Source organism: Panthera tigris, chromosome C2, assembly GCF_018350195.1.
Source record: "Panthera tigris isolate Pti1 chromosome C2, P.tigris_Pti1_mat1.1, whole genome shotgun sequence".
Lineage (NCBI taxonomy): Eukaryota > Metazoa > Chordata > Mammalia > Carnivora > Felidae > Panthera > Panthera tigris.
In genome coordinates, this window is record NC_056668.1 from 18,346,362 (window position 1) to 18,371,381 (window position 25,020).

At 41.7% G+C, this 25,020-nt stretch overlaps 1 protein-coding gene across 6 annotated transcripts in view; it reads left to right on the forward strand.

The window, feature by feature from the left end:
• LOC102960478 (amyloid beta precursor protein) overlaps positions 1-25,020 on the forward strand; it is a 269,032-nt gene that overhangs the window by 37,913 nt on the left and 206,099 nt on the right. For all 6 annotated transcript variants that reach the window (XM_042956847.1, XM_042956848.1, XM_042956849.1 and 3 more), the window contains exon 2: positions 24,123-24,290. In XM_042956847.1, coding sequence (XP_042812781.1) covers positions 24,123-24,290 — 168 coding nt within the window. The remainder of the gene's footprint in view (positions 1-24,122; positions 24,291-25,020) is intronic.

A 25,020-nucleotide genomic window follows, 5' to 3' on the forward strand; every position in this document is an offset into this window, starting at 1 on the left:
CTGTTTTAAGTAGATTTTTTTTTTTCCCCTGCTTTTCTGTGGCGGTGAGGGATGGAAAGAAGGGAAGGCTTACCTACTAAAAATATGGATTGTTAAGTAGAAAGTAGAGTCTTTTTGTTTGGGCGTTTAAAGCTCACATATTTGTGCTGTCCAGACCTGACACATTTAGAAACAGGAATTTTGCCTGTAGCATAATCTTAACATAACATAAAACTGTTTAGTCATTCCCGGAGATTTTAGTGTTATAGAATATCCTGTGGAATGTTCTGAATACCTAAAACCGCTTTCCTTGAAGATTTTGAGTGTTGTAAAATATGGAGACATAGGGGGATTCGCAGAGCAGGTACCGAAAATTCAATGACGATTGGTAGCTGGTGTGCTTTTCAGCTCTAAGCCACTATTTTCATGGGCAAGCATGTCTCCTTATGAAGAAAGTCTTTGTTCTTTTCTGCAGAAGCGTCGTCTTGCCTTGAAAAATCTGTGCAGTGCTACTGCGTCCAGAGAAACCACTCTGTCAGTCTTCAAACAGAAACTCAGAGCAAGAGACTTTTCCTTCATGGATGTTTTAAACTTTACTGCTGAATCTAATCTGTGAACAACCAGAGGACCTAATTTATGGCAATTAAAACACACACACACACACACACACACACACACACACACACCCAGATTCTGCTGTGTCTTAAACATAACAGAATAATGCTCTGTGTCTAGTTTGGATTCTGAATGTAGCCTTCATAGAAATTACAGTCTGCTCATTTCTCGCGGGAAGTGTGACCAGTCTGGCTTTCACGTGACATTGAACCCTTTATAGCTTCTTTATAGTGAAAATTAACCCACCAGTTCAATATAATATTTAATTAAAGGAAAACATTATTTAAGAAATAGTGAAGTTCTGGGTATTATGTTAAATTGTCCTTTACTTATCTGGTGTTTTTTACTTATCACCATCGTTGAGCTCCCCAATGTCACAAGACAGGTATAAAGATCTGTAAAGTTTCTTCTAAAGGACTTTCCTTTGTAGAAAGGGAAGTTTAAGAGTTGGGCTGATTTCACTCTCACTTGTGCGAAAATGGGAAAATCAGAAGTAATTTGTATTCTCTATTGTGAAATCAGTAATAGCTCATGCTCATGTAGAAAGAAAAGCATTAATTGTTTCTACGCTTAGCTATGTGCTTTTAGTTCAGAGTTAACTATATTAAGGTCTTCTGCCTTTTCTTAGTTCTTATCCATTTGTTATTTTTACTAGTATCACATTATTGAATTTTACAACTGTGATATTGGAATCCAGGGATGTGATGTAGGTGTTTGCACCTGTCATCAACCATCCCACATTTATTTCACTAAATGAAACTCTAACTTTACTTTTGTAGTAAACCACATTGATTCAGTTTACCTGTATAGTTTAAGAGACAAAAGACGTTGAACTTTGCACTGTATTGAAACCTTATGAAGTTCTCGATTTTTACTTTTTTTGCGTGTTTCTAAATGCCCATGATTTATTTTTGAAATATTCTGGTGGTGAACACCTATTTATTCTTATCCTCTGTTTTTTTGCTCTGCGTGCTACATGTCATAAAATTACTTTGTCTAGAGCCAGATCTGACGCCTTATTATCATACATTCTGTGGGCACTTGGTGACATTGACTGCCCTTGTTCCCTTAAAGACTTCTTTTGGTTTTATTTATTCTGATATACTCAAAAAGGTCTGATTAAATTTTGCTTGGTCATTCATTTCAAATATCTTAGCATGTTTTTCGAATTCTGTTCCAAGTATGTTAAATGTGCTATATTAGAAGACTCCCGTGGCCAAATACGTTTGGGAAACTTAGTGTAAAAATAGTTAAGCTGGCTTCATTATTATAGGATTTTCACAAAGCCTCCATCTTGAAGGGTCCATTTCCCGTATGTGTTTGACAAGAGTATCACCCCATCCTCCTTGCCTCAGGAATAGCTGTTAACATCTCTTGGAAACTGTTTTTGAGGACACTGATTTAGGAATTACATGAGGGATTTATTAATAATTTGAAAAATTTATCTTACACTTCACTTAGTCCCCTTTGAATATATGTTTCTTAGTGATTAATTACTTGCCACAAAAAGTTTGTGAGCTTGCCACAAAAAGTTTCTTACGTAAGAGAAGCTCTCTGTAAAGAAATGCATTGAATACATTGTGGCTAAACAAATCAAAAATTCTTACCATCTTGAAATTTGTTACAGCCCCTTGACCCAGGTTAGAGTCCTTGCCACTCACGGAGAGTAAACTGTATCGGAGTGGACTTCATGAACCTTACAATAGACATTTGAAACCTGCACGAATTAAAATATCTTCAGTGCTTCAAAAATACTATGTCAACGTGGTGACTCAGATCTGCCACACTGAGCATGCAGGTTGTGGCTGGGAATGATGGCGCTGTGTCGTTACTAGTTTGTTTCTCTTAGAAACAACTTGGCAGGCAGACATCTTGCAGATAAATGAGGAAAGATGGTCTATTTCAAGTGGCATAAGACATTCTTTAAACCAGTGTGTCATATCTGGTTATATAGTCAGCATTTTCTTCAGAGCAGAAAATCCTCTCTCAGGATTCCTAAATAAGGAGCAGACATCTTTGTGGGGATAGCACTCAGGAGAGTTCAAGTGCTGCATTTCCTTTTGCTCAGTCTCTCTGGGTGTCCCAGAAGGGTCTCATATTGGAATAATTCCTTTGTTCCTGCCAAATCCAAGTAGAGTCAATATGATTAGCTCTTTTAAAAACAAATGACCTGCTCTCCATCTTATGTGTATTATTGGATTTTAACCTCATAGGAACACGTGAGGTAGGGTGTTGTTACATCCATTTTAGAGATGAAAAGAATCAAGAGGTAAAGAGTTTCCCTCCAGGGGCACCTGGGTTCCTCAGTCAGTTAAGCCACTTTGGCTCAGGTCAGGTCTCACGGTTCATGAGTTCAGGCTCCACATCGGGCTCCACTTCTGATCCTCTGTCCCCCTCTCTCTCTGCCTCTTCCCTGCCTGCACTATCTCTCTCTGTCTCTCTCAAAAGTAAACATTAAAAAAAAAAGGCTCCCCCCCCAAATTTCCCTCCAAACAGGTGGTAAATACCAGACACAATTTGACCAATTTTCTCTTTTGATTCCAAGATTCATATTGGTACCTTCAGGTGTGGGTTCCCTCCACCAGTTCCTCCTACCAGGATCCTGAACCATCTGTAAGCTCCCTGAGGTCTCTCGAAGTAGAGACAGTGTTGGATTACACCAAGTTTATAGGTGTGCGGTTACAGGGCGTGAAGAAGTTTCTGGAAACAGTAGTTTTTAGTCATGTCTGTTTATAGGGCTTTTGATTTATGTAACCTGTTAGCATACACATGTAATTCTTGTAGAGTTAATAAGTCGTGCAGAGGGATTCCAATGGTTTAGTCCTCTCTCGCTTTGTCTGAGTCCTTCATTATGAAAAGAGTGGCTAGAATGAGGCCAGAATTACCCATGGACAGAAGGGCTGGTTGGATTCCTTGGTCGTGGAGTCCTTGTAATGAGTGCATGGTCCTGTTTTGACAGCTTTGCTTAGAAGCAGTTACCTCGCCTTTTGTGTATGTTTGTAGATTGGACAGTTAGCCCTCAAGGCTTCTTAATTGTTGTTAGAGTATTGCTATAGATTGACCCCACAAGGGAGTTAATACAGTAAAGTTATTTTTTGGTATGGTCTACAAAATAATCCCGGGCCAATCTTGACTGGGATGCTTTATCATGCTTCATGTTAATAACTTTTGATAGTCCAGGTATCTTTTAAAAATTAACATATGTATCTGTTTTTGTATCTGCGGGAGGCAAAGTATATTTTGTATAACTTACATAATTGTACTTTTTACATTACTTCAGTTGGATTAGTTATTTCAATATGTTCTGGGAGAAATTCTATTCGGTTCAACCGGTATTTGGGTGCCAATATTGTGCTAAGTATTATCCTAGAAATAGACGAGTAAGACGTGACTCTTTCACGCTGCGGAAAAGGCTAGATCAGGGTTTTCTTCAACCTAGGGGCACTACTGACGTTTTGAGCCAGGTGATTCTTAGCTGGAGAAGGCTGGCGGAGGCTGCTTGGCGAGTGTTTAGTAACAAAGGCCACACCAAAGTCGTGACAGTTAACTTTCCCTAGAACCTCGAGCCTCTACCCAGAAACAGTTCATGGAGCTCAAAAAGCAAGATGGCTCATGATCTGTGTGGGCTGAAAAGCCCTCCCTGCTAGAGCCGCACCGCACAGCTGAACAGCATCAGAAGGCGAGTGCCAAGTTAAAGCAGCTGTTTACGAAGGTTGGCTTTGCGTGTGGATATTTGAGAGTTTTGCCTTCCTCAGGCCAGAGTAGCTTCGTGTGAGGTACACACTCCCATCAGTCGTTCCCTCTTTAGGAAGAAAGCCAGGCCCTGTGAAACACCTTCTAGCAAATCTGAAAAAGGTACCTCCATTCCAATTACTTAAAATTCTTATTACTTAGAATGATACACCGTGAGCAACTACGGTAATGTGCGAAGCCTGAATCTATATGCCGTCGTGTGTGTGTGTGTGTGTGTGTGTGTGTGTGTGTGTGTGTGGTCACAATTGTGTACTTCTCTTGCTTTCTTTGGACAAATTTGTTTTCTTGAAAAAAAATTTTTTTAATGTTTATTTTTATTTTTGAGAGAGAGCACGAGCAGGAGAGGGGCAGAGAGAGAGAGAGAGACAGAATCCGAAGCAGGCTGCAGGCCCTGAGCTGTCAGCACAGAGCCCGACGCAGGGCTTGAACCCACGAGCTGTGAGATCGCGACCTGAGCTGAAGTCGGAAGCTTAACTGACTGAGCCACCCAGACGCCCCTGGACAAATTTGTTTTAAAAGTTTAGCTTATATAAACACTCCATGGTTCGATTTCTTGGTAGAACTTAAATCTTTGCAACACTGTATAAAGGGGCAGGGGTAGGGTGTAGCCTTTGTGGCACGTTCTTTCTCTGTTTGAGGGCTGTTCCTCTGTGCACATGCGGGCAAGACTTCCCTGTGGCTCAGGAATGGATTAGTGATGCAAGACTGCGGACCATCCTTTCCCCAGGTTACATAGACACACCGCTCCATGAAGTGTGTGCTAGTTTTGAAACTTAAAATAACTTCCCATCACTCAAGGCAACGACCTGCAGATGGGTTGATCAACCATACTGAGTACGAGAACTCCTGCTGGGATGTGGGGCACACGGAGGTGGTGGCCGAATAGGCTGTTTGCTGATGAACCAGGGAAGCGGTGACTAGAGTGTTTCTTTCCTTCCTCCGTTCCATTGGGATGAACTCGAGTTCTCCAGCATGATGTATTCTGACACCCGTTGAGGTTGGCTGGGAAGGTACTGCAAACTCACCCCCCACCACCAGCACCCCATGCGTTGCCATCCTTGACGTTCACAAGCCTCAGAGTTCTGTCCACCCCTGCTTCCGTTTTCTGTCTTCGCTGCCTGTTTTCCTCATGCGTGCTGTGCTTCTTGGCTTCTCCCCTGTCCCTCACCCCAGGCCCGGGTTCTCCACTATTGCATGGTAGGCACGGTGCTTTGGGCCCATGAAAATATTTCAATTTTTTTTTAGATGTTTATTTATTTTTTGAGAGGGAGAGACAGAGTATGAGCGGGGGAGAGGCAAGAGAGAGAGGGAGACACAGAATCTGAAGCAGGCTCCAGGCTCTGAGCTGTCAGCACAGAGCCCGACGCGGGGCTCGAACTCACCAGCCATGAGATCATGACCTGAGCCTAAGTCAGATGCTTAACTGACTGAGCCACCCAGGCACCCCGACAATATTTCAATTTTAATTTCTTTTAAAATGAGAAGGGAAAGGGGGCACCTGGGTGACTCCATCTGTTAAGCATCTGCCTTGACTTTGGCTCAGGTCATGATCTCGCAGTTCGTGAGTTTGAGCTCTGCATCCAGCTCTGAGCTGACAGCATGGAACCCGCTTGAGACTCTCTCTCTCTCTCTGTCTCTCTCTCCTCCCTCACTTTGTGCTCTCGCCCTCTCTCTCTGTCTCTCTTGCTCTCTTTCTCAGAATAAACTTTAAAATCAGAAGGAAAAAAATGACTATAGTCAGGAATAATATGGTAATGAATCTAGCCTGAATTACAATCACCTTTATGCAAACACAGCCTTAAAACATAAATTTTAAATTTTTTTAGACACAGATTGGCTGTTGCTCTCTGTGAAATGTAGCGATTGTTCTCCTTTGCTTTGGATATTATTTCAAAGTCAAGGTCATGTATACCTAGCCCTGTCTTACCTTTCACACGTGCTCTCCCTATATTCCTCCCATGTCCATTTTCTGCTCCGGTCTTTGGTCTGCCTACTCCTTGCCAACTCTGTCCATCTCTTCCTTCTCCAAGCCAACCTAGTCACTGCTATGTCACTTTAGCACCTTTTTCACTAGTGCACGGGGCCTCCTCATTTTTGTCTTCTTCGTTCACTTTGTCCACTGAAGTCAGGGATGTTTGGCTCCCCCCAGCCCCCAGGCTTGCGTGTGATCAGTACCTGGGAAATGTTTATCTTCATATAAGGCATCAAGCCAGAACTTTCCTGAAACTTAACCCAGGAATCAAATTCTGAAACCTTCTCTGTTAGAAGTGAGAAGGACCAGTATTTGATAGCAATCAGCAAGTGCTGTTGAGCTTAGCTGTCCAACAAATAGTTTCTGTCTCCTCCTTGTAATATTTTCAGGTGTATTTTTTTACACTAGCCTTCACTTTAGGTGTCAGGTTACGTCGCAATCTCTGAGAATCCGTTTCATGCTGCTGAGGGCCTTCCGCTGCAGGAATGTTTTAAATAGCTGACTGGATGCTTTATGAAAGGAGTCTGGCCGCCCACACCGTTTGTGCAAATCTTGGAGTCTAGTGCGATAATCTGATTTTTTTTTTTTTTTCTAAATGTTGCCTGAATTGTAGAATGATACTCCTCTCAGGAATGGGTTACCGAAGAGTCAGGAAATTAACATTGAAGGTTACTGAGCCATAAGGATCACAAGCCACCCTGCTTTTTGCACCCTGTTGTTTTTTTTCTTAGAGGAACTGGAGGTCCTCAAACAAGTCAGGCTGTGGCTGGTACCTGGGAGTTGGTAAAGACAGATGTGTGGGTGCTGTATTTTCTTTTTTCCACGTTAGGAAATGACTCTCCTGGTGCCACAGTAAAAAGAATCTCATGGGTATCCAAGTTGGAATGTATTTTGTATTGTTCTATGCCTTTGTCAATGATGATGGATTCTACACGCTGGTTATTACTGTTCGTGTTTTTCATGCCAGGCATTCCCTAATGCTTTCCATACTTGTTTATTCAGTGCTTGTATGTGGGGAGAGAGAGAGGCAAGGGGGTCTCAGGTGGACAGTGAGGTACCGATGATTCAACGTGAGACTTTGTAGTTTCAGGATAATGTGAAACAAAAGCAATACGCTTTCAGTATAAACTGTACTTTTGAATTTGGATCTTTTCCCGGGTTGGCAGTCTGTGGTACAATCCTCTCTCGTGATCCTGGGTGGCAGCAGCCAGCCACAGCTCCCAGGGTAAACGGGGCAATCGCGAGAGTAAACAGACGATACAATGACAACCATTCTGGTTTTCGCTTTCGGTACCGTGTTTAAGAAATTGCATATGAGGTATTCCACACTTTAGTATGAAATAGGCCTGTGTTAGGCACTTTTGCCCAACTGTGGGCCAGTGTAAGTGTCAGCATGTTTAAGGGAGAATAGACTAAGTTATGATGTTTAGTAGGTTAGGTGTATTAAATGCATTTTCAACATGAGATGTTTTGAATTTACAATGGGTTTATGGGGATGTAACCCCACTGTAAGTCAGGGAAGATCTGTAACTCATCTTGTTTGCGTTTACATTGAAAAAAAAAAAGAATTGGGAATCCTTGTGCACACGCTCGAAGCATGTACACATTCTCTTCTGCTCTGACAGATAAAACTTAGGTGAATACTTACAGGGGGTACCATCAACTGCATCCTCGTAGTAATAGCACCATTTAGATGTTTTGTCACTGAAATTGACATTGGAAGTAAGTGGAAAAGTAAGGCTCCAAATACATATATCTATCTATCTATATATATAGAGATAGATATATATATACACATATATATGTATATCTATCTCTATATATGTAGATAGATATATATATACGTATATCTACACACATACACACATATATATACATATATGTATACATATATATATACACATACATATACATATACATATACATATATATATTCTTTTGCTCCTGGCCTTCTATTGTTTCTGCAACATGTTTTTTAACATAGCCAAGAAAATAGAAACAGAGTCTTCACTTGGCCTCCCTTCAGAATGATTTTCTCCTGGTATTGTACTTCATAATGTTCTTTATTCTGATAGGAAAGGCAATTTGAACAATTCTCATTGTGAGTCGTGAGCTCCAGAAAGGGAAAGCTTCTTTGAGAATTGCCTTGGTGCCTTATTTAAGAAGGATAATCTGCCTCTGCTTATCAAGCAAATAGCCTGAAACTTAAACGTTGAGTACTCTTCAGTGTTACAACCCTGGAGGAAAAGAAACAATCTTGGCTTACACTAAAAGTGGTAAGTTAACAGACTACAGTTTGAACAATGAGTAGGAATGCTGTTTGAACGTTATCGTAGCGTCTTCACATCAACTTAATACTCTCTCCGACCTTCTATTACATTTTGCAAAGCGGTTTTCTCCTATACCGAAAGTCCTAGTAATAAAAACACAATAAATAGCACGAGGCTTTTAAGCGGACCGGGAAGGCAGACGATAAGTAAATATTATGTAACTTTGAAAGGAAATAAACCAAAGGGCGTAATGTAAATATCTTCTCTGCATGTTAAAAATAAGGTACTTCATGTTCTCATTCTGAAACAGTTCGATAAATATTCTAAAAATAGCATTAAGTTTAAAGATCATGAATTCCCTGATGCCACTTGACATATAGGTATTCAAATTCTTACCCCGTATAACATGCTTATTATAATCTTTCTTGGTCCAGCAGACTGTAGGTGGCTTCTTATCTATGGGTAAACATGAAAGTATGTGTGAATGTGTATATGTATGAAGAGGGATGAACAGACGTAAATGATAAATATCTGAATTCCTTGGTCTCAGCTTTCACAGAGCAAATTCTTTTATTCCCTCTTCTTTCTCTTCCCGTGTGCCTGATCTCCTCTGAACATGACTTGCTTTAAAGCTGTTTCAAAACACTTTGCATGTAATTTGTTATTTATCATTCTCCCACTTAAGAGCTTCCTTGTTAATTGAAAGCAGTCTACTGATGGGTGATGGCCAGTAGGTACCGTTTTCTAGGACACGAGCTCACGGACCCCTGCTAACACATACAAGTCCCTTAAATTTGGCACTTATATGACAGCAGGCCAATGGACTCGAGAGTGTTCTGAACACTCCACCTCAGGCTAGTCGGAAATCAGGTGGAAATGACTTCCTGGAGAGGTTAGCGAGGCTCTGGGGTTGATGTGTGCACCCCTTATCCCCCTGAGCGCTGTTCTGAGAGTGTAATGTAATTTGAAGGACAGTATTATATCTTTTAACTTACCTACGAAGTGAGCATTTTTGTAAGGAGGAGCTGCAACCTTGTAAGTAGTTTTGTACCATTTTAGTGCTAGAAATTATAGAGCTATTAAAGGAGGTGGATAGTCTGGAATGTACCAGGACAAGATGCGTGTATACTGACTCCTTCCCTAAGAACAGCCCAAGACCAAAGATCCCGTTCACCACCTCTACCTGTTTTAGCTCCGTTGGTCTCTCTGCCTACATAGGGTTCACAGTCGCCTGAAGCCTGACACGTGATAGAGACTGTGAAGGAAAATAGGGATGTATTTCTGGGCTGACAAAGGGTAAAGGAATATGCCCATTCCCTCCCCACCCCCCCTGCCTCCCCCCCTCCGCGGTCAGTCGAATGGATAACTCTAAGATGCAGCCCTGTGGGCATGGCCCTCCTGTACATGTTCTAATTAATTGATAAACTGGCTCCGTTTATAAATCCACAACCTGTTCTGGAAGCTCGTTTTCCATTTTTTCCCGCCAGCTACAGTTTGTTCAGAAACTTCCTGTTCTTTTCTCCCCATCTAATGATGCCTTGGGACTGTTTCTTCTATGCCAAACACGACGAGTGGGGTCAATAATGCAGCGGGAAAAGGAAAAAGAGAAAATAAAAGAAGTAAACGGTTTTTACATTTGCACTCACTTGTACCTTAAGCAAGTTAGCCTGAGCCCCGTGCCTCAGAATATGCATTGCAGCGCTACAGATACAGTGCTATCAATAAAGTCCACTTTAGAGCTGTATCATTAGACAGTGATGAATAGGGTATTGGATAAAAGATACACATAAGTGCTTCTGCCGCATGATGAGTGAGGTGTCACAAATATCACGTCAACATCCAGAGTCCCATATCAAAGAGAGAAATGACCCCCAGGAATAGTCCTGACTATTTAGCTTGCAGATTATATGGGGATAGTATATTCCCAGGTAACGTGATAAATTATATCTAGAACTCATAAGCATTCTACTTTACTTGTCTATGTGCACTAAACCCAGGCGATACGGAGGCTTTAACTTCAGGACTTGTTTGGTGCCATGTGGGAGAAATCTGGTATGATCTCAGTGTGAGGTATCGAGGGACATAAGTGCTTGTTTCCATGTTCCCAAACTCCATGGCGTCCTCGTTTTTCTTACACACCTCTACCTTCTTGAGGGGGCTGCTCCAGGCTCTGCGTGGCAAGTATCCACAACTGCTTGTGTTCATACTGCCTGGTGGGGTGTGATCTTCGTGTTTAGTGATGAAATTTGCATGTTCTTTGCTGGGAGAAGTGTAATTAGAACACGATTTTGCATTCACACAGCCACATGTGAAATGTGAGCCAGAAGCCTTGTCTATTCAATAGCCTTAGACTGTTTTCATTAAAATACTTCCCTTTAAAAACCTATTGAGTGAAAACCAAATACATTTAATTAAAAAAAAAAAAAATCTGTCCTTAAACAAAGTGTCATTTACAGAGATACAAAGAAAAAGAAAGAAAAGATTTAGAAGCCCACAAAATCAGATTTAAAGATAGCAGCAATCGATTGCTATCTTCTTAAAAGCTTCGCTGTGTGTATGTAGAGCATCTTATTTACGCCTTAGTTTTTAGCTCTAGGAGATAAAGCAAAGAGAATATGGCTCGAATGCCACAGCTAAGCCATTGTTTCATCTCATCCCTATCTCATATCAAATATTCATCAGGTTCCTGGATATAAATGTGCTGGTCTGGGCCAACGGAACTAATTGAAGTCCTCGCTTTCCAAGACTTGATAAAAAAGACTGAGAGGAAGCGATAGGAGTGCAGTAAGATTAATTAAAGAAAATGGGTAACATGTTGACATGAATATTTCATTACAGTTTTTTTTTTTTTTTTTTTTTTCAATTCTGCATTGGCTTGTGCCTGACATGGTTAGGGTGGCACTGTCCAATAGAAATGTAACTGTGGGGCGCCTGGGTGGCTCGGTTGGTTAAGCGTCGGACTCTTGATTTCGGCTCAGGTCCTGATTTCATGATTGTGAGATCTAGCTCTGTATTGGCCTCTGTGCTGGGCACGGAGCCTGCTTGGGATGCTCTCTGTCCCTTTCTCTCCGCCCCTCCACTGCTTGCACTCTCTTTTTCAAAAATATAACGTGATCACATATGTAATTAATTCTAGGAGCCACATTTTAAGAAAGTAAAGAAACTATTGGAATTAAAAAAAAATTTTTTTTTAATATTTATTTTTTTTATTTTTGAGAGAGAGAGAGAGAGAGGAGCCAGTGTGAGCAGGGCAGGGGCAGAGAGAGGGAGTCACAGAATCTGAAGCAGACTCCAGGCCCTGAGCTGTCAGCACAGAGCCAGACGCGGTGCTCGAACCCACAAACTGTGAGATCATGACCTGAGCTGAAGTCGGACGCTCAACCAACTGAGCCACCCAGGCGCCCTGGAATTAATTTTAATAATATTCTTTTATTTGACCCAATGATTATCATCTGGCATGTAAAAATTATTAATGAAGCAGTTTACAACATAATCTTTCATACTAAGTCACCACAATCTCCACTGGAACACTAAATTTACCTCGAAAAGTTTTGAGAAGAGTTGATAAAATTTACACTCAAAAAGTGGATTTGCTTATTCAAGTTGTAAACATCCTTAGAAGTTTCTCAATAGTAGGACTCATTGGGCTTGAAAATTTTTTAATTTACATTAATTACAGTGAAATCAAATGAAAAATCGAGTATCTTCCATTCAAACAGCTGGGGTTCACCCTTAACCGGTTCAGGGTACTCAACAGTATAATCATTTTCTTGAGAACTGTGTTAAGTATGTGGTACCAGAAGGGAGCAAAGGTGTTCGAAGGTACAGGGTAGTAAGGCCCATAGGCTAACAACAGGAAAGACAGCAGAAAAGCAAATCTGGGGAGAGACCAGTGTTCACAAGCTGTGTGAAGCTGAAATCCAGATTTAGAGGGGGAGGTGCCCAGCTACGAGGGGTTCACAAAGAATTTTGTTTGAGCACAAGATCCTACTGCTTTAGCCTTCTGAAAACTTCTAATCTCTTCCACCTTCCCACCCCATGGAGCAGCCTCCTCTGAAACTCTGACAGATGGTTTTCCGTCCACCTGAGTGTCTCCTTGATGAGGTGCTCGCCGTCTGCTTGATGTCCCTTCTCAGCCACTCTCCATCACTGTTGTCATATTGATAGACTTGACCTTGTGATGTTCCTTCAGATGTTGGCTTCCAGGTTTATTTTTTCTTCTTTTCTCTAAAGTTGCCTGATTGGGGGGCGCCTGGATGGCTAGGTCGGTTGAGCAGCCAGCTTCGTCTCAGGTCATGATCTCACAGGTCATGAGTTCAAGCCCCATGTCGGGCTCTGTGCTGACAGCTCAGAGCTTAGAGCCTGCTTCAGATTCTGTGTCTCTCTCTCTCTCTGCCACTTCCCTGCTCACGTGTTCTCTCTCCCTCTCCCCTCTCTCTCAAATATAAATACACGTTAAAAAAAATAAATTAAAAAAAAAGTTGTCCGATTGGGGCACCTGGGTGGCTCAGTGGGTTAAGCATCTGACCCTTGGTTTCGGCTCAGGTCATGATCTCGTGGTTTGTGAGTTCAAGCTCCTGTAAGGTTCTGCACTGACAGCTCAGAGGCTGTTTGGGATTCTCTCTCCCTTGCTCTCTGCTCCTCTCCTGCGTACGCGCGCTCTCTCTCTCTCTCTCTCTCTCTCTCTGTCTCTCAGAAAAATATTTTTAAAATTATAAAAGAAAATAAAGTTCCCGAATAAAATTTTGTTTCCCGTGTCAACCTTAAAACTAAACCAGCAAAATGGGTTCATTTGGGAATAGCAGAGGCATTGCATCTTGGGACACACGAGCTGTGGCAAACCAAAGGAGATCAAAGGACGGGAACTGTTACTTCATATAGAGAAAAGGGGGCAGTTGGGAGGGGCTGCTTTGAGTAAAAGTCCTTCGAAGGAAAGCAAGAGTTCACAGTGGTGGTTTCTCAGTGGCTGAGCTGGGGAATTTTCTTATTGGCTGCGCTTGTTGCTAGGCAAGGAGAAATTCCTCCTCCTGCTGGGGTAGCAAAGTAAGCTTTTTCCTGTTGGGCATGTGAGGTTCCTCTCTTCCTGTCCATCTGCAATTGAAGACTATCCATAGTGTGTTAGTTAGACCTCTCCTTTCTGGCCTTCCGACTCAGTTTTAAATGAGGTGTCCTTTATTCAATTGCACACCCTCTGGAGGAATCTTTTTTAAAAATTTTTTTAATGTTTGTCTAAAAATGTGAATACGTCCTTGTAGATGGGAATTGGCACAGCAAGATTTGCCATGATCATCTGGAGCCTTGTATTTGTAAAACATAAAAAAGAGTGAGTTAGCTTGTTCCCCCGAACCCCCCCCCCTTTCATTTTCATGTCTTAAAACCTTTGGAAGTTTTTCTTACAGAACTGCTCCCCAGCTGTGCCTTTCCTGTCCTGCACTTACTTCAAAGAATTATTTCAAGCAAAAATACAGGATATTGTATATACTTAAAAAATTCAGTTTGAAAAAGTTTCTACCTTCTGAAATAATTTTGAGCCCTGATTCTATTACTTAGTATTTTAGTATTCCTATCAAATACATGCCTGTATTAGTTTCTGTTGCAACAATAATGGTGCAAAGCCACAACCCACCCCAAAATTCAGTGGCTTAAAATAATAACCGTTTTAATGTAGCTCGGGCCTATGGGTCCACTGATCTTGGCTGAGTTTGGACAGATTTGGTAGAAAATAGTAAAACTTAGGAAATTGAACATGTATAGAATTGTTCTTGTGTCAAAAATGGAGAGGAGTACTCTCTCTCTCTCTCTCAAAAAGAAATGAACATTAAAAAAATTAAAAAACAAAACAAAACCGGGGCACCCAGGTGGCTCAGTCAGTTAAGCATCCGACATTTCGAGGTTCATGAGTTCAAGCCCCGAGTCAAGATCTGTGCTGACAGGTCAGAGCCTGGAGCCTGCTTCTGATTCTGTGTCTCCTCTCTCTCTGCCCCTCCCCCACTCTCTCTGTGTCTCAAAAATAAGTAAAGCATTAAAAAAAAAAATTTTTTTTTAATCCAATGGAGAGGAGTAGTAGAATTTAAATGTTCTGTGTTGCATTATGTACTGAACGCTCATGTGCCCTAGCTGTCAGAACTAGTAGAAATTATACTGGAAAACTGTCCATTTGTTATCATCAAATTTCTTCACAATGAATGTCATTCAAACCAGCATCTATGAGAAGCCCAGTTTCAAGGTCTTCCAGCTGGTTAGCAATAGGACTTAAATGCATTAAGTCTAGAATGAGAATTTAACGAAGCACTGTCATGTGAAATTTCCTTTAATTGATCTCCATCAGTAAACCACGTGTGTGTGCATGTGTGTTTACTGCTATCCCTGGCTAGCTGGATAGTATGTTTATATACAGCGATATGCATATATCCTTGAAAATATAGATGAAGTAAGGTAAGGATGGATGTGCATACGTTAACAGTTGGAATGTTGGGGATTCTGGGCCCCTGCTTTGTAGATTCAGTTGGCTGCTTCCGACTTAAGGAAAGAACAAATTTAGGAGGAAGTTTTCATTTGCATTTCAAGGGAGATTCCAAACATTACGCTAGGTTCTAGTAATTTAAATTTCAGAAATGCAGATTAAACACTTACACTGTGGATTTGCTACCCCCTTTTTACTTCCTCGAAGAATAATATTTTAAAAAGCCGGTAACAAAGAACCACAAAATATTACTGCCTTCGTGGGAAAAAGTTGTTTGAAAATAATATTCAAGATTTAAAAATAAAAAAGGCTTTGAGAACTAGTAGAAAGGATGCCAGCTGGCTTAGTATGAAGAAAAGCAAGCATAGGCTGTAGAGTAACAGACTTGATTAGACTCCTAGGCAGGTTTTGAGCTTTTCTGATTATTTAAGCAGATGTGAAAGGGACTATCTCGGTTTTTCTCAGTCAAATGAGATCATGAAAGGAAAGGCCTAAGTAGATGCTTTGATTTTCGCCCCTTCCCCTTTTCCTATCTCCCGGCTCACAAGGTCAAGGCTGATAAGACAGCAATGCTGAGTGAAAATAGTATAAAGATGTGATAACTGTGTGTTTTTTGTCGGGCGACTATATAAAACATACCAGTGAAACTTACAAGGAAAGACTGAATTAAAGGGATAAACGATTTCTACATCAAAATGACCTTAAAAAGAATTTTTGAGGGGCGCCTGGGTGGCTCAGTCAGTTAAGCGTCCGACTTCAGCTCAGGTCATGATGTCACAGTCCGTGGGTTTAAGCCCCGCGTTGGGCTCTGTGCTGACGGCTCAGGGCCTGGAGCCTGCTTCCGATTCTGTGTCTCCCTCTCTCCCTGCCCCTCCCCTGCTCATGCTCTGTCTCTCTGTGTCTCAAAAATAAATAAAAACATTTAAAAAAAATTAAAAAAAGTTTTTTTGATTGTTACCAATGTAAGTACACTAGACAAATATAGGGCATAGTATGTATGATATATATGATATATATAAGCATGTGGTCTAAATATACTACATATCAAATATAAAACATTTACTGTTTAGGACTAAATGGGCATTAATTAGATAGTTATTTTTTAGGCATATAGTTTGATTGCCATCTATGAAGCGCTATTTTTTTTAATTCCAGTATTACAGCTGTTCTAGACAATGGACATCACTCTTTCTTGGGCCTGCCTAAAATTCATGCTTTAAATGTTGATAATTTAATTTGGTGGGTACTGAATAACAAAGGTTTCTGTTGAGAGAGCTCCTGATACTGGCCACAAGCAGCAAGAATTATTTACTGGACTTGCTATGAAATGGAAGGGGCTTGGGGCCTGGTTTAGAATATCCGTCTTTTGGGCAGAGAGAAAAGCTTGATATTGTCAAATGACAAAACTAAAACATTTTAGGTTATGAGTTTGATGTCCTTCAAAAGAAAAGAGCCCATGAATTGGGGGAGCACTGTGTTCCCAGGGATTTGGGGAAAGAAAGAGTTTTAAAGAGCTTTAGAAGAGGCAATCCGGAAACAGGCATAATTGGCCGAAGTGGGAAATTTCCTTATAAAGCTAGCAGGTCCTCTTTTCGAAGGTCAAGTAAACTAGCTAAAGCTTAGTTGGCACCTTGTGAATGGTGTACGTTAAAATTCCCGGACAGGTGTTTTCCCTTAAGTGCCGGCTGATTTAGGTTTAGATTTGTGCTGTGGGCCCCAGCCACTGGGGTGGTCTCCATTGTGTGGGTCCCTATATAAGAATTAACTTTACCATATCAACAGAGACGATGTACTCATCAAAGAGGGATAACTTGTCATTTGAAGCCAGGTCAACAGTGTTCCAAAAAGAATGTCAGATTTTGGGGTGCCTGGGTGGCTCCGTCTTTTAAGCGTCTGACTCTTGATCTCAGCTCAGGTCTTATATCAGGGTTGTGAGTTTAAGCCCTGTGTTGGGCTCTGAGCTGGGCATGAAGCCTACTTAAAAAAAAAAAAAAAAAAGTCAAATTTCAAGGAGTGAAATCTGCAGATTAGTTCTCAGAAAGAATCTTTTCTGTCTTGCGGCAAATCATTGTTGGCCTGAAACTGGAGATCTGAAATAATTGTGCAGCAGACGGTGGGTGTAATGAATTTGTCTACTCTCCACACAGGTAAATCAAAACTGTGTACAGTTTCTCTAATCACATTTCGTTTTTCCGTATGCGTTGACTGGCCTTTCCATTCTTTCCCCCGGCAAATACATGCACCCACACACAGGGGGCAAAAGCTAGGAAAATTTCAATTTTCTGTTTTAATTTGAGAGTCATCCTGGTCATGTAAACAAAACCTTGATGGAGTAGGCCCAACCCCCACCCTTTGGTCTTCGTGACACTGTGGCCTCAGATGAATCCTTATCAGAGCCTTTTCCTTCTCTTTAGAATTGGAATGGGTGATTTTACAGATTCTTCAGTTCTAGGAATCTTAATTTCAATGTCCCGTTGCCCTGTTTTAGACACAAAGTGGGCAATTGTGGATGTTATGGTTCTGCTTATGATTTTGGGTGGGGGGGCATTTCAAGGGAATAGTCTTTTCCTTTGGAGAATGCGTATTTGTTTATGTTAAGTGTAAACGTACTGCATTTCCCCTTGAAAGGGGTTCACTCTCACATCCCCTCGATTGTGATTCTTAGGGAACAGTTATAATTACATTGAACATGGAAAAATCTGAATGTTTTAAAAGTAAACTTAAAGTAATTTTGTGGGGTATAATTCAGTTATGCCCAGGTTAAGGGAAGACTGTGTTTACGTGAGGAAACCTTGCATGTGATTGAAATGGTATCGCTGCGTGCTTTTAAAAAGATACTGTACAAGAATCCAGGGCCCCGGGGGAAATCGTGAACTGATTAAATAGGACGGTATGAGGCTGGCCATTCAGACCAGTGAGAAGTCCATTTAAATGCACAAACCAGATGGTTTTCATTTAGCCACAACCCCTAAAATTACATAAATCCACGGATGCAACTAAGCTATGGATCCCTGCCCTCTTCTTGCCAAGCAGGACTTTTCAGCCAGCAAAACAGAGCGTTCCTTGTTCCCTTTCCCTTTTAGTCAGGACTGCGTGGGAGCATGTCTGCCAAGCCAGCTCTATAAGGAATTTTGATCTCCTTGATGATAATAGAGAAACTTTTTTGGGAAAGGGAACACCCAGTGTGAAAGACTGCAGGGGACCTTGTTGGAGAAGCTGGCTTTGCCCTTGCAAAGTGCATCAGTTCTTGGTGTAGGTTTCCAGGTTCACCTCCAGGGATGGGCTAAACTAGGTAAATATGTTTCTTTCTGTTTAATTTCCCCATAAGCCCTTTTAAACCCCCTTTCTAGCTAACTTGCTTTGAAAGTCCATTCTCACTTCAGTATCCTATATATTAAGGCCCTACAATATTTTTCTGGTAGCCAAGGATTGTTTTTAAAAGATTTACAGCATTTTTAGGTCATTAGGTCTCTGTAGTTCAGACATTCTGTAACAGGCTGTTGCTTTTGAGGCAGCGTGTGGACGCACCTTTGTTTTAGCCAGTTATTTTGTTCATTGTCACTGAACACTGTTTTCCCATGGGAAAGCGTCTCTGGTCTTATGATGTCAGTGGAAAGTCATTCCATTTACAAGAATTATCTTCATTTTCAGTCTCTCAGAAATGCGTGCACCACGAATGGCCAGTTATGCCAGGGTTCCAGTCTTGTAGGTGTTACCTTGGATTTCCACGAAGTAACCTTAAGTTACCTTAGTGTTCAAATGAAAACAAAATTAAAATATAATCATTATTTAAGTGGCTGTATTTCCCATCTACTAGAATTTTGTATTTCTTTTCTGTTTAAAGGAGTAAAGTTTTTTTTTTTAATTAATTAATTATTTACTTTGAGAGAGAGTGTGTGCACATGCAGGGGAGGGCAGAGAGAGAGGGGGAAGGAGAGAGAGAGAACCCCAAGCAGGCTCTGCACATCAGTGCAGAGCCCGACATGGGGCTTGCACCCACAAACCTGGAGATCATGACTTGAGCCAAAACCAAGCGTTGGACACTTCACCGACTAAACCACCCAGGCACCCCAAAAGGAGGAATATTTATTTTTAGGATGACTTTGACAGAATATGCATTTTCACTGGCAGCAAATGACTTCCTCTGGGACCAGATGATTTCAGTTTTAAGACTGCCCATGTTAACAGGTCCTGAATTGGACCTTGTGAATAATTTAATAAGCCACTTTTTAAGGCTTCATTCAGAAAAAGGGATTTGAGTAAAACTGTCAGGCCCTTAGATGATGGCTCAGTATTCTCTCCTGTGTGACCATCTTGGCTGGCAATGGTTTCCCTCTGGCTGGATGCCAGAGAGGGGACTGCTTTTGGCAGCCGGGCTTTGTTTCTTAAATCCGTTATTTAATGCAGGTGAGGATCCTTATGGGTCGTTCTTCTTTTAATTAGCAGAGCCAGGAAAATGTTACTTAAAACGTGGAATTTTTGCAGGTGGGCTTCGGTAAGAAGAGAAAAGCTTCTTGTTCTGTTTGCATTTCCCAGCTAATTGCTGTGATCTCATACACAGCTGGTAGGTATTGCTTTGGGAGAGAATTTTTGCCCGAGAAACGTGTTTCTGTGAATTGAGTATTAATTTGTGAAGGGCCTCTTGTAATGTCAAATGTAACATGTATACATACCGCCAATTTTGTAATTTCTAGTATAATAATTTGCCCTAATTATTGAGGAATCAAAGTTTGGACTATTAAACAATGTCCACCGTCAGCAAATGGAGCATGTTAATGGTCATGACTCACCATAGTTATTTTTTAAAGTTAACATTAGATCTCATCTGGGGGCATGTGGGTGGCTCAGTCAGTTAAGCATCCGACTTTGGCTCAGGTCATGATCTCGTTCGTGGTTTGTGAGTTCAAGCCCCGCATTGGGCTCTCTGCTGTCAGTATAGAACCTTCTTCAGATCCTCTGTCTCCCTCTCTCTGCTCCTCCCCTGCTTGCTCTTTCTCTCTCTCAAAATAAACAAATGCATATTAAAAAAGAAAAAAGATTAGATCTCATCTAATGGAAAATCCAAAAGGAACTGAAACATGTATCTTCTGGCCTTAACTGCCGTTGTTCAATGAAAGAGATCATAAGGCAATTAAAAATGTTTTCCAGTAATATGATAGAGCCATAATCCATTCATTTGAGATGTGAGAAAGATTACCACCATTTGGTAGTGGGCTTGTGCAAACACACACTCTGATGACATCAAAATAACTATAAAGTCAGAAAGAGGGAAGGATGACGAAGTGCCGAATGGAAGAAATAAAAAAGAAGAAGTCAAGGTAGGAACAAAGGAAACACATCTACTCAATGTGTTTGTCCCGTAGGATGACGTTGTCTCAGCCTGCCAGGGACTTTCCCAGTTTCAGCATTTAAAAGTCTTGCATCCTGGAAACCCCACAGTCCCAGGCCAACTGGGGTGGGTGGACACCCTGTTGTCAAGGCAAGGACTTGGCCTGATTTACCGCTTTGTTCCCAGAACTAGTTCAGTGCCTAGCACGTGTTGGGTCCTCATAAAGAAATGTTAATAGCTGTCCTTTACAACTGTTGTGGTTTCATCGGAGTCGCCTCTCTGTAGTGAGGGGTTCGAAGAGATCATGAAGACTTTTGTAAGGAAGGTAGAAGAGAAGCGACCCCCCCCCACCCCGCATCTTTAGGAATGTCTTCTGCTATGGAATTGAAGGCTTGTGAGTTAGTAATGGGTTAATCAAAGGGGTAAGGAGACCTCTGTTCATTCCAACAGAGGCCGAGGGAAAAGACTCACAAGGAAGAATTCGTCAATGGCAAAGAAGTTGAAAAGCAACAGGTACTGAAGAAAAAGCCTATTTGGTTTCTGCAGAGGTCCTATGCAAGCTTTGAGAAGGCAATCTGAGTTGATGGGTGGAATGTAAAGCAGACAGCAGGGGGTCTACGGGGCAGGCGAGAAGGTGGTGTCAGTGGGTGTTGAAATCACCAGCTCATATAATTTGTTGGAAGAAATGGGAGGAAGATAGTTCTTCTAGAAAAGGGACAGGGAAATGACGGCCCATTGGCCGAATCTGGCGGACTGCCTGCATTGTAAATACAGTTTTGTTGTAAAACAGCCACACCCATTTGCGTGTTGTCCGAGGGTTGAGTAGTCACAGCAGAGACTGGCTCACAAAACGTAAGATATTTACTATCTGGCCCCCAGCAGAAGAAATTTATTCACCCTCTGCTCTGGAGGATAAGGAATGGAGGAAGTTTTGTGGGGGTTTTTTTTGTTGTTTTTTTCTTTTGTCTGTTGTTTGCTTTTTTCAGTAGAGGAGATCAAAGGCTATTTGTGGATGCCTCATGGGGCTGGAAAAGAAAGAGCTTGTTAGGTATCTGCTGCTGTGTAGCCGGTTACCCCAAATTTAATGATTTTAAAAAAAAACAAACAAAACAAACATTCAGTCTCTCAGTTTCTGTGGGTCAGGAATTTGGGAGTGTCTTCTGGGTGGTTCTGGCTCCAGGTTTCAGTCATGCCAGCCAGGACTGCAGTCGTGAAGGCTTGATGTGGCTGTAGGCTGTTGACACGGAGGCCTCGGTTCCGCATCTCATTACGTGGGCCCCTCCGTAGAGCTGCCTGAATGTCAGTACGACATGGCAGCTGACCTTCTCCCAACGCGAGGGATCCCAGAGAGCAAGAAAGACGCCGGGGTGCCTTTTTTGACCTTTCCTTGGAAGTCATATATGATTTTTTGCCGTATTCTATTTGTTGCACAGACAGACTTCTACGCATTAGGGGATAGCACTGACAAGAGCTTGAACACCAGGAGGCAGGGATCCTTGGGGGCCTTGTTGGAGGCCGGCTGCCACAGGGAGAGAAAGTGGCACTGAAGTGTTCTTGAGGAGAAGGTACAGAATGAAGGGCACTTTTACTGGCGAGGATGTAGAAGCCTGTAGTGAACAGATTGTGGAGAGTCTGAGGTACAGAGAAATTTTGAGCCAGCAAGGGGGAAATTCAATAAAATAATTACCAACTGTGCTGGGGGAATCAATAGTCTCTCTGTTCAGTTAGAGATAAGTTACCAAGATTCTGCTAAGACTGGAGATCTTGGGGACAAGGAATGGGTTTGAGCAGAGTAAAGTATCATGGGGAATCCAGTGGTGATTTCATTACTAGATGGTACATGCCCTGATGGCGAGACTTATATTTTACATATGAATAAGTAAATTTTATATATTAAAAATATCTTTATAACCTTCATAGTCTCTAATACAGGGCCTTACCTGTAGGTGCCTGATTATTGTCTGCCTTTCTTGCAGTGTCATTATCTTCCTCCTTCCTTCAATAAAATTGGCAAAATTTGTATTCTGATTTTTAGAATCAAGGTTTTGAACTTCCTCCTATGCCCTCAGGAAAGCTGTGAAACTTAAGTTTGTGGAGCATTCTCCTTAGACTGCTTTTTGCATCTGTTGGAGAATGAGCCTCCCAGGTTCCGGCTTGGAAATTGTGGGAGGTGTGCAAGGGGCCCAGCTCTTCTTGTTGATGACCCGATGCTGTGGCCTCAGCTGCTGTTTTGTTCCATCTGGCAATGTCGAGGCCAAATTCTGTTTGGTATGCCTTACAGAGTACAATTAGACATGGAGAAAATGTTACCTGAAATACGATTTTAGAGATTCTGCCAGGAGCTCTTGCACTCAGGTCTGTGATGGGTCTCAGCTGGGTTCAGTGCAAGATTGTTTTTTTCTTTTTTAAACAACAGATCTTCTGCTGTGGTTGGACAAAATATATATGAAGATGACTAGAACGGACAGATGTTTGATCTATTTTTACATTTCTGTGGGAAGAAATGTCAAGAAGCTATTTCTTAACTGAAATCTCTCAGTGCAATTTTAGTATTTTGTTTTTTATTCCCTCCTGTGAACAATTTTTAGAAATGATACGCTTTATTATAGAATCCTCCAGTCCTTGGCTGCATGAATGGCTTCTGGTGGCAGTTAACTCTTCTCGACACGGGTCTCACACGCTTCCTCAGCAGCTGGCTTTAACAAAGGAGGAATTACTTTGCTTAATGTGTCTTTTGATTCCCTGGTTTCAAATAACGCTTTTACTCCTGTGGATTTATTTATTTTTTTATCCCTCGCTGTTATCTCTCTTCTTGGCGTTTCAGAACGTCCATTTTCCCTTTTTAAAATATTTATATGAAAAAAAATTTTTTTAATGTTTATGTGAAGGTAATACCCGTGCACAGAAGGCTTTGGAAATACAGAAGGGCAACCTTTTCCTTTATTTTGGGCAAATGGTATATTGCCTCCAGTGGTAATGGCCAAGACCTGCTAAGAGCTTACTACGCAGCAGATACTCTGACAGTCTCGGAGAGTCTGCATCCTTCCATAGCAAAGTTGGGGAGATGAGACTCCAGCACCCTTAATCTATTCTTAAGACCTGAGAGAGTGATAACCAGAGAATATTCGGGGGAAAACCATTGGAATGGCCGACATATTCAGTCACATTTGTGCATGGCAAATCCTACAGTAGTTTTTATGTTCAAACGATCATAATGTCCACTTGCTAGCTAATAAGCACACTAACACCATGGCGTCTGCTCCAGGAGGCACTGTGCAACCTTATTCTTAGGCCTGGTCATCAGGCAGGGACTTGGCATTGTTCTTTGTGTGAGTCCGTTGGAGATGATTAGGAGAATACGGTTTCCTTCAGGGTGATTATATTTATTTCAGAAAAACACCTTATTTTATTTTCAGAACCTTTTCAGGAGGCACGGCAAAATCTGCTGTGGGGAATCGCATACACTTTTCAGTGAATACATTCTTCTCCATCTTGTTAATTCCTGTGTTTCAGTGTGAAAAAAGCACTATATTGTAGGTGGCTGGAGATAAAGGTAACACACATTCTACTTAACTCAAAGGAACGTTGAAGGCAAGGCTAATCCCTGCTTGGAGGAACCTCCGAAAGCGAGAATAAACTATTTTTGGTACCTCTCTGTGCCATGTTCCTCTTTACCACCCTTCCCCAACCCCATCCGCGGAGCTGTGGATTTGGATAACTAACCTAAACTTCTTTTTCTAGGTGCCCACTGACGGCAATGCTGGCTTGCTTGCGGAACCCCAGGTTGCCATGTTCTGTGGCAAGCTGAACATGCACATGAACGTGCAGAATGGGAAATGGGAGTCCGATCCATCGGGGACCAAAACGTGCATCGGCACCAAGGAAGACATCTTGCAGTATTGCCAAGAAGTAAGTCCCTTCTGAGAGCCAGCGATTCTTGTGGGATCACACGCGTTCGGTGTTTTTTTTTTTTTACTTTAACTTCTTAAATATTTATGTTTTGTCTCTTGCAGTAATGATCTTGGTTCCTAATGATCCACTATACTATTTTTTTTAAGTTAATTTATTTTGAGAAAAAGAGACTGAGAGAGCAAGTGGGGGAGGAGCAGAGAGAGAGGGGGAGACAGAGGATCCCAAGCAGGCTCCGTGTTGTCAGCACAAAGCCCAATGCGGGGCTCCAACACATGAACCCTGGGATCATGTCCTGAGCTAAAAACAAGAGTTGGGCGCTTAACCAACTGAGCCACCCAGGCGCCCCTCACTATGCTACTAATATATTTACTTGCTTTGCCATATATAATATGTATAAATTAAAAAAAAAAAATTAGGATGTCAGGGGCGCCTGGGTGGCTCAGTCGGTTGGGTGTCCGACTTCGGCTCAGGTCATGATCTCCCGGTTTTTGAGTTCGAGCCCCACATCGGGCTCTGTGCTGACAGCTCCGAGCCTGGAGCCTGCTTCTGATTCTGTGTCTCCCTCTCTCTCTGCCCCTCCCCCACTCGCTCCCTCTCTCTCTCTCAAAAATAAGTAAACATTAAAAAAATTTTTTTTAATTATGATATATTACAACCATCAATAAACCAACTGAGTAAAGCTTAAGATATCTTGGCACTCCATTTATCTTTAGAATGTATCTCACCA